We start from the raw sequence: 12712 nt of genomic DNA, 5'->3' as shown, positions 1-12712 counted from the left end.
TGACAGGTCAGAGTGAAGCATTTATTTTGCAGTAGGTGATTAACAGCTCTGAACATTAACCTTGCTCTACTGCTTCTTCTTCTTTTTCTTTAATAAATGATTTGGCCACTGGCATCTCGTACTGGCAGGAGTATAATCACACACCTTGACTTATTAAAGAGTGGAACAATCAGGGAATAAAGACTGACAAACAAAATTTCTTTTCTTTAAATTTTTTTTTTTATTTTCTAAAACCGCGTACAAAATAAAGAAGCAACATATATTTCCCATTGTTTTCATGATTTTTTTTTAATTTTCCTTTTTTTTTGTGTTTTTTTATATACCTTTTTATTGACTAAAATAACATATTGCTTATATAGAATTTTGAAATTCATATTAATATATTTCCTCTTTAATTTATTGTGAATTAAATTACCAGGTAGAATGCATGTATATATTCAGAATATCAATTTTTAGTAGTATCGAGGAGTAAAAGTAGCTTAAAAATCAACTTTCAAATAAAAAGAAACAAAAAAAAAAGGGTGACATGATACAATATTAGTCTACAAACCGACATCAGCGTGCGTTTTCCTTAGATAGACCTTACAGAATCCAAGGGAAGATATACAATATAATATTTCTTTTATATACTCAAATGGTTCACAAAACATATGAGGCTCTGTTGTAATAAAAAAAAAAAAAAAATTTTACATGAAGATGGTCTGAGAGAGCTCTCTATCACAACACAACGTTCTCAAAGCCTACTGCACGGCATTCTAGCATAGCATTCACATAAGAACAATGATTTTTTTTCTCCCTGACCATCTGATGAAAATATTCTCCCTGCCATTTCATAACATACATGATAAAAAACAACAAAAAAAAGCCTTTTAAGATTTGACAGCAGACAGTTAACAAATTTACACATATGCAAACATCCTTAGATAAAATAAAATCAATCATTTGTTTTTCATGGCATATTTGAACTCCTATTGTGATTATAAATAACATTGTGACATACAGTGTGCTCATGTGTTACCTGGAGCTTATTTCCTTAAATTCTGTTTTTAGCTAGAGTCTGGTTTAAACAAGCTTCCTTCACTTAATGTCAAGCTTTCCATTCCTTTTATTATGTACAGCACCGATTTCCTGTTACTTCCATTAAAGAACATATCCTGACAGGCGTTTTAAAAAAAAAACGAGGTTCCGAGCTGTGTGAACTGTACATTAATCAACTAAAGTGTAGCAAAAATGAAAATGTTTCAATAGCAGGTAAACTGGTGTGTAAATATGTACATAAAGAATGTTGGTAAATGTCGTGTTGATGGCTGAACTAATGAGTGTAAAAAATTATTCAAATAACAATGTGAACTGGACTGGAGGCAAAAATGAACCCACAACATTTAAAATAACTTGAAAGCCTAAGCGCATGTACATGGAGCACGATGCATCCGAGACCAGCTGTACTATCTAATAAAAGCAATATACAGAAAATGGTGTGTTCAGAATGACATTTCTTGTTAGTTTAATATTGACATTAACTTTACATATATAAAAAAAAAAAAAAAAAAAAGGTTTTGCAATGCAACAGAATGCAATTTTCTCATTTTCAATAAGTGATCATAATAATAAAATAATAGAGTGGTAAACTCAGTAGTTTCTCAGTTCTGCAAACAAGATGGGCAAGCTTTCAACTAAAGCATTTGTTGCGTTCATATGATTCATTTCAATGCAGTGGTCACTTTTATGAGCGAGAGTAACATGGACAATATTAATATAGATTAAACATAAAAAAACTCAATAATCAATCAATAAAAGTTGATGGTTAATAGTAGATCATAGATGGATATCATTAATAGAGGGGACGTTTATGCTTTCTGCTTACAAAACCGTAGAAGAGCATTTCTTTTCAACACAAGGTGGAGCAGAAGAACCAGGATGTAATTACACCTGTATGACAGTTCATCTTTACAGACACTGACATAAATGATAAAAGTGCTTTTAATCAGTAGGATAAAAAAAAAAAAAAAAAAAAGGTATAAAAAAAATCTTGGCACTCTTGACTGGGCTAAGATTGTAGAGAGATTAGCACTAAAACAAATTATTCAGGCGAATGTGTATGACGGGGAAGAAATGTGAATTGGCGAAGCCCGATAAGTTGTCTATTTTTAAATAGAAATAAACCAAGTGTTCAATTTTAAACCTAGAATAGCTATACCACACAGGAGGTTGCAGATAATGGGTTAACTGTATTGCGCGCGCGCCCATGCACGCACCTGACATGACCAGCGGCTATAATAAAGGAGTTTGCTGTGGTCCGATGCATTGTACTGGCTACTGAGTAGTCTCTTATTAATCACACTGAACAATCATTCCTATATTTTCTTGTGATATGTATACGTTTTACATAACTATAAAATAAAATGGAAAAAAAATTATTCTGGTGAGCTATTGAGTTCTCAAGCTCCTGTTTCCTATCACACATCCTCTACACTGAAGTAAGTTTTTTTATTACAATATTACAAAGCTAATAATGCCCACAGCGAAAAAAAAGGGGTGGGTGTTGGGGGGGGAGAGATTGTATGAACTAGATTTAAAAAAACACCCCTGAATTAATGGACCCTCTGTTCAGTGATGTTTTATCACAAAGACAGTTCTGTATAACGCCACCGCTTCTCACAGGGTTTCGTTTTTTCTCTGTCTAATGCACAAGAACAAAGTCCAAACAAACAAAAAATCTAAAGACAACAGCATCACTGATGCAAAGGGGTAGAGAGAGGGGCAATAGAAAGAAAAATAAAAGACAATAAAAGAGAGAAAGGTAAGCATCCCACTCTTTCCGATTGGCCTAGTGGAATGGTGGTGTAGTAGTACTGACACTTCGAGCCCCTTCAATCCAACTCCCTCTCTTCACACAGGGTTAGCAGAAGTGGTCATCCTCATCTTTATCATCCTTCATTCCCTTTAGCCTCAGCCGTGCAAAGTCCTCAAACACAAAGTCATCATCCTGAGAGAAGTTACTGCAAAGGCACACAAGGGGTCAGTAATCCAGAGCACACACTTCTTGAATACACAGTTGTACACAAACTGCACACTCACTTTGTCTCAAACTCTATCAGGTTGGTGTCCACAGGAGCATCCGTCTCTGGCACAGCTGTGAGGATGAGACAATTAAAAAAAAAAATTCTTTCATGATGACGTGTTTTGAGAGAAAACAGAGTCAAATTATTATTCAGAACTGATATTCTTTGGAGGAGTGCCTCGATTATAAACCCAAATAGTGTACATACTTGATTGTGGTCTTGAGCTGGGCTGCTCAGAGGGCTTAGGGTGCATCAGCACAAAAGCAAGCTCCACTGCCACATCACTGTGCAGGGAGAGGAAATAGTTTAGTATAGTTAATACATGTGTGTGTATTAATTTTTAATGGTGCCTGGTGGTCATGTATTTAAATCATGAAACATACACTTAGCCATGCATTATCCTGCATTGTCCTGGAAGTTAAAAAAATGCCTTCCGAGATAATGAACTAATAATCTCTGCTTTATATAATTATGTGCAAGTGGCTATATGTGGGTATGTCCTGTACTTACCCTCCACGAGAAACCACCAGTTTAACTTTGACTCTGTAGGACACCAGGATGCCCAAGACCTCTTTATTGGATGCATCTTTCACACTGTAGAGTAAATAAAATGTACCACTGTGATCCTTCCTGCAAGATTCTTTATCAATGTACCAAACATTATGATATAGTGTGCCTCTAAATTTCTAATTAGTCCCTAGCAACAAAGCCAACAGAACCATCTCTATACACACACATAATGCCTTTTGAACACCTCATTCCACATTTCGCTCCCACTTGCTGTTATAATAACCTCCACTCTTTTGGGAAGATGTTCTACTAGATTTTTGAGTGTGGTTGTGGAGATTTTGCTCATTCAGGCAGAAGGGTGTTAGTAAAGTCAGGTACTGAGGTACGGTGAGGAGGCCTGGGGTGCAGTCAGTTTATCCCAAATTTGCTCACTAAGATTGAGGTCAGAGCTGTAAAGCAGGCCATTCCAGATGTTCCACTCCAAACCATGTTAACAATATATTCATGTTGCTGGCTTTGTGCACAGGCACATTGTCATGCTGGAACAGGATTGGGTTTGCTGGTTTAAATTGAGGGCACATTTTATGCTTCAGCATCCAAAGACTTCCTATACAATTATGTGCCTCCAACCACATATGGCTGGAAAACTTTTTATATGCAAGTATGTATAAAAAAAAAAGGTTACACTCGATATTTTAAAATCTATTTTGCCATAGTAGTGTTTCTTGTTATTTATCTGTATGTTAAATGCACCATCTTCAACTTGTGAAAGAAAGGTGCATAGTAAAGGCATTTGGAAAGCCTTTAAATCTTCTTCAGGGGGAAAAAAAAAAAACCTGCCACGATGACATTTTCCCAATTAAATCTGTTTAAATGTATTATATTACTGTAGATTTATCATTAATTACATTGAAATTAAAACTGCCAACAACCAAATGACTAATCCATGTCTAAAACTATATGCATAGTGTAATATATTTTCACCAAAAGCCTAAAATAAAAAACTGTTTTAAAAGAGGTAAGTGGTCAAAGTGGTCAAATTGGCAACGCCTGAAGATTTCCACTGGTTTTAAAACAGTCATATTTAAAATCTGGCTTTACTGCCCTGTACAAAAGTTAAATGCAGTGAAGTAGTGAAGTACGGAGAGGGTTACTGCATGTCTGTGTGTGTGAGACACACAAGGATTATATGTGTGTGTTTGTGTGTAAGATGAGGGCTCACATGGTGCTGGAGGCCAGGTTTGTGTCCTCGTGTTTGAGTTTGCCGTCCAGTGCTAGACCTCTCTTCTCTCGGTTGTTGGTCAGTGTCGGGGTGAGTGTGTAGACCTTACAGAACGTGGAGCTGGATGACACCTGATCACTGCAGACGAGTAGGACATACATTAGTGAACTAAAGTGTGTTTATGAAGTAACAAACAGCTTGTTTAGAGGAATGGATTGATCACAGCATATTTAGAGAATATAAATTCAAGATCAATAGATCAATTAAGAAATGTGAAGGGAGAGAAAGAGAGAGAGAGAGAGAGAGAGAGAGAGAGAGAGAGAGAGAGAGAGAGAGGAATGAACAAAACCTCTTTCACATTTAATCTGCCATTTCATTGTGTCAATATGATGCTGTAAAGAAGCCAAGAGAAACTAATCATTGGTTTATTTCTATAGAGAGCACACAGAAAGGAAGAGATATGAAGCGTCTGAGGGGAATGGTATCACTTTAGCCTCTGACAAATACAGCCAAAAGAGCTCTTTTAGTTGTACACCGCCGTTTACTAAATCAGTCATTCATTTCAATTCAAAGTGTGCTTCATGCGTAATCTCTGCCTGTCATGTATGTAGTATGTATGTCATTACCATGGACAACAATCTGGATGCTAAGAAATGAAACCGCTAATCTCAAGGGCTTTGTGCACACAACTGTCTCAAAAGGTTCACATAATGGTTTGAAGACTCGAGCTGACAAAACATCTAACTCAAATAACCACTTTCCTCAAGTGTGGTATGCAGAAAAGCATTTCAGAATGCACATGTCAGCCAAGAAGAACAGGAAATTACTACGACTAGGATAATTATTATTATTAGTAGTAGTAATGATGTTAGGAGCAGCCAATAATAGTTCATGTGAAATGGCATTATTAAATAAAGCTTTAAATCAGTGGAATCTTTTCAACAATGAAACTTCTTTTTTCAAGAAAGAAGAATTTGAGGTTATGTATTACTAACATAAATCACTTTTAATTGAAACCTTGTATATCGTAAAACCTCGAAGTCTGTGCAGCATGGGGAGCTGTTATTGCTCTAGTGTTCAAAATTTGGATAAATCCACGTTAGAGTAGCTTTGGGTTTGTCATTTCCGTTCAAGCCTGAGATCCATACTGTTATGGTCATGGGTTTAAATCTGTGCTTTAAACACAAACATTTACTTACTTACTTGCCTCAGTTTCCACATTCAACATGCAACCATTAGTAAAATCTTGTCTGTGGTAAATTCACATACTATACAGAGATTGGGCTGAATAACTCTGGAATGTTCCTTAAAATATGAAGCATTATGAATGAAAAGACCAGTTCAAAAAGTATAATTCATACTTTAGTTGCTGTCAATAATTTAGCAAATGCAACTACAAATAAATCACAATATTACGGCTTACCTTCTTGTCTTAATTTTAAATAAAGGAACATCCCAAAGCTGGAGAATCTTGTGATTTTGCAACATAATAAAAAGAGCACAAGAAAACTGATAAAGAAACAACAGAACTGTGAGTAGCTTTGGCTCTTGCTCAGAGTGAAAGTGTTAGTGGAGAGTTGCTAAAACTGTGAGCTGGTTGCCAGGTTTGGTTTTTGGGTCAGTGACAGAAGTAACTGGCCTTTTGTAGGCAGCAGCACATGAGCAATCAGAGAACTGCTGGGGACAATCTGTGAGGCCCAGAAGTCAGGGGATGGACCTGATTTAATTCATTCCAGCTTCTCTACACCTCTATACACTAAAATATAAAAGCTGAAAATAATCAGTCATGTGTGGAGTACACAGGATACACCCATTATATTCCCAAATCACAAAACACGGAGGAGGAGAAAATGAAAATAATGACCAGATGAGCCGGAAAAGAGAAAGGAAGATGAAAACAAATGGACAAATGTTGAGTAGGATGTTATGTTTATCTATTCATAATAAGAGGAATAAGAGCTCAGGAAATAAAGAATAGGATGAGAGAGAATTGAAAGATGAAAGGAGGAATAAAGGAAGATGAAGGGGTACTCACTCGGCTTCTACCTGAGCCACGGGGCATTTGTATTGTGCAGTACTGAACAGACAGATATCAGCATACTGTCGCACTGTAAGAAGAGAACAGGGACACACACACGCCACGCAAGAAGGACAAAAGTCAGTCAAGTCCATAAATACATTCTCTAATCAATACATAAACAGCAAAGCATTTGCACTTCCATATAAACACAAAACTATCAATATCCCTTCCTGCAAATTCCACCTGAACGCCTGGAGATTTCCATTAACAAACAGACTTATCTGAAATATTGTGCAATAACAGAAGAAAATGCCTACTCGAGTACTTAAAAACTCAATAGCATCCTCAATAAAACGCTAACCGACAGATGTTTGTGTTTTAGCACACACGATTCTTGACTACATACCTCCCCTGAACAGATACACAACATTCCGGTTTTTGGAAAGGAAATAGAGAAAGTAAGGGGCATGGATAAAAGCGAGAATGCAATTGCCTCTAATACATACAGAACAACCGGATTCTGGATACTCAACAAAACGGACATTATGAAGCAGTAAGATAGAATGTAGCTTGTGTTTTACCTGAGATTTTGATTCGCTTGACAGTTTTGGTGGAATTGTTGGTAACATGGACATTGACGCTGATGGGTTCTCCATGATAGTAGAGCTGAAAGACAGAGAGAGAAAGAGCGTAAAGGGGCTTAGAAAGAAAAAAAAACAATCACAGAAAGCAAATCGTATACACATGACTGGATTTTAATTAAAGAGGTAGTGCTGGTGCTATGATTAAATTGCAAAGAAATCCAAATGATGTGGTACATGATGGGATTTCAAATTTTGGTGGAGAACAAAAACAGCAAAATAGACAAGGTTTTATTAGTCTACTGCTACTATAAGCAGTACGACGATGCTTTGATGATGTCATGCCAGAATTACAGTAATGACTACTTTCTGCCTTGTAAAACCCATTCATGTCTTCATCACAGTGACTGCACCTGCTCACAGCAGCAATCACAGGAGTGAAAGTTTGGCCATTGGCTTATGTTTTATTTTATTGCTTTCTCTCTCATTTTCTTTCATTATATTATAAACACATCATGCAAAACTTCACAGTGGCAATTTATTGTAATGTCTAAATCTTACTGCAATGCTGAATGTTTTACTATATTGAAAATGGCCCCTGAAGACACATATACAGGCAGTTTATTTTTGCTGTACAGCAGGATGTAATGTATTGAGACACCACCATATGGTTCAAAATATCAAATGTTGAGCAAAAGCCCCTAATGAACCGGACCAAACAGCCTCTCTGAAGCCTCATATTACTGTTAGTTTGTTTGTTTGTATTTAGGTGTATTGCCATATCAGCTTCAATGGCTATTTCGTGATAAATACAGATATTTAGAAACTGTAAATGTTTTCTTGCGCCATGTTACAAAATATCCATCAAAGTTAGTTCTGATTAATAATATTGTATCATGACATTAAAATAGGGCAAGCCAAAAAAATAATTATATGCTAATGTTTTACAGTCTATGTAGGTTTTGTACTTTTAAATAAAACAGGCACAACTGTTATCACTTTGTGTATGCCAGTTGATCATGTCTAGATTTTAAAAGGTAGATGCTTACTTTTCCAACTATGGGGTTTATTTTATTTAAAATGTTATTTCAACATTGTTTTCTTTCTGCTCGACATTTTGTCTGAATCATAATAGTTGATTAACGACTTGAGGTTGGGAAATTTTGTAGTCTATGATAATATTTTCATCACATAAATGCCATAACTCTAACATGTGAGGAGAAGTTAAACTTAGCCCAAAGTTAATTCTTTTGCACGGGTATGCCAATTGGAACATTGATCCTATTGGACAGTGTGGAAAGATGCATCCATATGCAAATTATGCATGCAAAAATCAACCATCCTGGAAAATAACTGTTAACTGTGTATATGAAAGAGTGTGTGTGTGTGTGTGTGTGTGTGTGTGTGTGTGTGTGTGTGTTTGTGTGTGTAAACACCTCTTTGTCAAGCGAGGCCTCCAAGTGGAGGGAGCGGTCAGACATGAGGAAGCTGCGGGTGGTCTCCATCATAGGCTGTGGTCCTGGCTTCTCTGGGGCATACTGCACCTTCCTGATCACCAGCCGCACAGAGTTTCTACACAAACACATACACAAAGAACTCGACAGTCTGCTTATCATTACAAATAAAAAAAATCTGAAATACAAACACATGTTGCATATACACTCTCCAGCATATACTCCCACATACACCAAGCAGCAACATACAGTACACAAACTACACTGTTCCTCACCTCTTGTGAATTTTCTCCTCTACAGCTTTGGCACAGAAAGCTCTGATCTCAAAGTCTACACCGCATGCCTGAAGAAGAAAATGCAAGAATATATTAGTAGTGACAAAAGTGTAAGGTCAGGAAGCCCATGTGAGCTTGTCTGTGTGTGTCTTTACCTTGCCTGTGTCCTCTGGTCCTGGCTGTAAAGTGACTGAGCAGGGAAGATTCTGAGGAATCTAAAATAAAGGACAGACTGAACATTCTCTTACTGAGAAAGAGCACACAACTCTAGGTAAAACAGTTTTATCGAAAAACTGGAACTGATACAGCATTTTCCAGCTTAGTCTTTAGCATATGGATAATTACCACAGATAAGAATTTCCTTATACCAAAATTGAATGGAAAAGCCGTTTATGCAAACACATAACAGAAGTCTTGTTGGGGCATCAAAAACAACAAGGTGAATCAGTCAGGTGTTTTGTGAAAGAACTTCGATTATTCCACCTGCATACTGTTGAATTATATACTGTTAATGCTGATTTACAACAGTAACTCTGACTCTTTTTTTTATCTGCTCATTATAATACATTATTGATAATACTGTGATATTGGTAAAACTCAATCTAATTCAAACAAATCATCTTTTTTCTTTCCTTGTTAAACAGATTTATATATATATATATATATAAAGAAAATCATACACCTGTTCATTTGTTGCCACAGCAGTTAAACAAAAAAAAACTAAAAGTATTACATGGTACCCTTTAAAAAATAAATCATTGCTATGGTGTAACCAGAATATAACAATACTGATATTTTGATATATTCTGATTATTTTCCTTGCCTGCCCATGTACTCTTTATCAGACTGATTTTTTTATACGCTTTATATATTTTAATAAGACAGTGCATTCATAGTCTATTTGTAGTATATTGTATTAATCCTACAAGAAGAAGCTTTATAACATGTTAGCTAGCACACCGAGAACTGAATGAAATGACTTACAGTGAAGTTAAAGGGGTGTGCATGCTGGCCGAGCTTTTTGAGCAGGCGCTCCTGTAGGCGGCTGAGTGGTTTATGCTCCTCTGGCAGTGGAGGAAAAGCCTGGAAAGTGGAGATGTAAAGGTCCTTTCTAAAGGACAATCCCAAAACATCCAGATCTTCTCGGCCGTACCGAAACGCACAAGTCAGAGTCACGAAGACTGCCCGGGAAGAGGAAAGAGAAGGACAACGTTTAAATGGTTTCTAGAAATAGATTTTCAATATGGTCATGAGAAACGTCTGAGCACACAGATGTCTAAAACTTTTTAATGTCAAAATTCCCTCACCTTTTCTGTCTTTAAGGTATTCTGGGTCAACCAGCAATACTCCATCTGAACACAGATAACAAAACAAAACAAATAAGCATTGTGGTATATTAAAAAAAAACTAACAAACCAACTTGAGTCTAAAAAAACAAAAATAACATCAAAATAATAATCAAAAATGGAATTCAAATGACATTCTTGACAATATGGATTATTAAGCACATAAATCCAAATATTTGGTATATTCAAGGCACTTTAAACCTACTGTCTTTAAATATTTATTTATTCATTCATTTATTTATTTCAGTCCTGTAGACTACAAAAATTGATATATGCTCGAGCACTATTTTAAATCATGTTTAATGTATAGTCGCAGCTTCTTATAGAAGCACCATGGACGCCTGGAACAAGATAAGCAGTGACTAATTAACTTACATATTTCATAATATACAGCACTATGGTAACAGCATGACATGTTTCTTAGCATTTAGATTTGGGGCTGCTTAGGAAAAGCTTCACCTGTTGAAAGATCTGGACATTTCCAACTATACAATGCACAGGTGCAAAGACTACAGGCTTTTCACAGAGTTAAAGAGTTGAAATGTGTTTTTCTTTTTGCATTTGACGAGATCATTCTGACTGTGTGCAGGAACATTATTGACAATTTAAGAATTGGTGATTGTTAAACTCCATACATAACATGATATGTGGTTAGGCAGGCTATAAAAAATATAATGATAGAGATATTTCATATGGTTGCTTAATATTAAACTGTCAAAGTATGCTATAAGCAGTTTTGGCCAGAACCCTAGTTTTCCTAGTGTTAGCTGTTTACTAGTCACAGACACCACCGATGCATATTTCCCCAGACCATCTCAAATGCAAACTAATAACCCAAGATATTACATGTAGCAATAGAAAGCCTAAACCTTCATCCATAAACTGCAAATCTGATTAAAAAGAGGATGTTATGCAATGTATTAAAGTAGTTTTATCAATTCATATATCTGTTCATATTTTACTTTACTTTTACCCAGACAGAAGCTCCACCCCTGAGCCAGAACAGAACTTTTCAGTTTTGCATGTACAGTTTTGGTAAAAAGGGTGGGGAGGATCAGGGGAGTTTGCAGTTGCAACTCATCTCACAGGCTTTGCTGCTTTTTTCATCACTGAAGGCCTAGGTCCGACTGATTCCATCAGAATTTCAAGTATTAAAAAAAAGAAAAGTAAATGAATTCAATCTTGGACATACCCATGGCTTGACAAATGTTTGGCTGTACAACTAGTGCAAACCCTTTTATCCTAATGATATCATAACAGGCACAAAACAATCCAAACATCAAGCAGTTAAAAGGTGTCCATTAAATTATAAAACACCAGTAAATAGAAATAATTTTAATTTAACACATTTGTTCAAGACTATGCAATGCTTCTCTTCTCATACCCTAATTGCACTCAGCTACATAAAACTGTGTTTAGACAATACCTGCTGTTTTCCAGCTCTGCATAAGTGCATACACACTGGCACACTGTGTTTCACTAAAGGAGGCAACTATTACAACAATCACCTCATAAAAAAGTAAGGAGTTTGCATATTCAGATACATTATAATCAGCATCATTAATAAAACTTCCATATCTCTCTAATGCAAGTAAATTGGTTTCTTTTTAGATTTGCTGCCATGGCAACAGCAAGAGACACCGGCACATCGGTGATGAGGAGAGGCATTGAAGAAAATAAAGCTTTTCATTTATCCCAATGTCAGACAATATCATTTGTGAAGAACAATGTGAACTTGTCCTGTCAAAGCATTGTTGATGGTGATGACTGTTAAGGATACTGAAAGACTAACAGAGTCTGTAGGCTCATGCTAACTCTGATTTATACACAAGAACTGATTTGCACTCTCTATTTTGGAAAAAAAGCCCTCTTGAATAGAATGCAGATTGCAATATGCGAGTGCTTATTGGAAATTTTGGAATTACAGGTTTCCATCTAAGATTTATATGACTATAATATTGAGAAACAAAGTTTTGACCCTCATTATGGTCCTGGCCAATTCCCACACACTAACACATGTTTCCTCTGAGACATGTGAAATGCTGCTCATTCTTCATCTCAAGGCCTCTTAACACACACACTAAGGAAAGCATTATCCTTTTGGGATTCATAAGATAAAAGATGCTAGTGATTGACTTGTCTCACTGTTATTGCTTTATCAGATTTAGTCTATGGAAATGCCAAAATTGGAAAATCTTGAACTCAAAATGACAGCAAATACTTTTCTGTTTTGCCACTTGGG

At 36.1% G+C, this 12712-nt stretch overlaps 1 protein-coding gene across 1 annotated transcript in view; it reads right to left on the bottom strand.

The window, feature by feature from the left end:
* Positions 1-196: 196 nt before the first annotated feature.
* arrb2b (arrestin, beta 2b) overlaps positions 197-12712 on the bottom strand; it is a 48017-nt gene continuing 35501 nt past the window's right edge. The window contains exons 4-15 of the mRNA XM_046850937.1: positions 10432-10476; positions 10109-10305; positions 9280-9339; positions 9125-9192; positions 8832-8967; positions 7396-7480; positions 6830-6902; positions 4795-4932; positions 3573-3656; positions 3270-3346; positions 3079-3133; positions 197-2999 (exon numbers count right to left, since the gene is read on the bottom strand). Coding sequence (XP_046706893.1) covers positions 2900-2999; positions 3079-3133; positions 3270-3346; positions 3573-3656; positions 4795-4932; positions 6830-6902; positions 7396-7480; positions 8832-8967; positions 9125-9192; positions 9280-9339; positions 10109-10305; positions 10432-10476 — 1118 coding nt within the window. The 3' untranslated portion in view covers positions 197-2899. The remainder of the gene's footprint in view (positions 3000-3078; positions 3134-3269; positions 3347-3572; positions 3657-4794; positions 4933-6829; positions 6903-7395; positions 7481-8831; positions 8968-9124; positions 9193-9279; positions 9340-10108; positions 10306-10431; positions 10477-12712) is intronic.

The sequence above is a fragment of the Silurus meridionalis genome, chromosome 6 (assembly GCF_014805685.1).
Source record: "Silurus meridionalis isolate SWU-2019-XX chromosome 6, ASM1480568v1, whole genome shotgun sequence".
NCBI classification, from domain to species: domain Eukaryota; kingdom Metazoa; phylum Chordata; class Actinopteri; order Siluriformes; family Siluridae; genus Silurus; species Silurus meridionalis.
The sequence above is the reverse complement of the archived record's forward strand: the minus strand, read 5'-3'. Positions and strand labels throughout refer to the sequence as shown.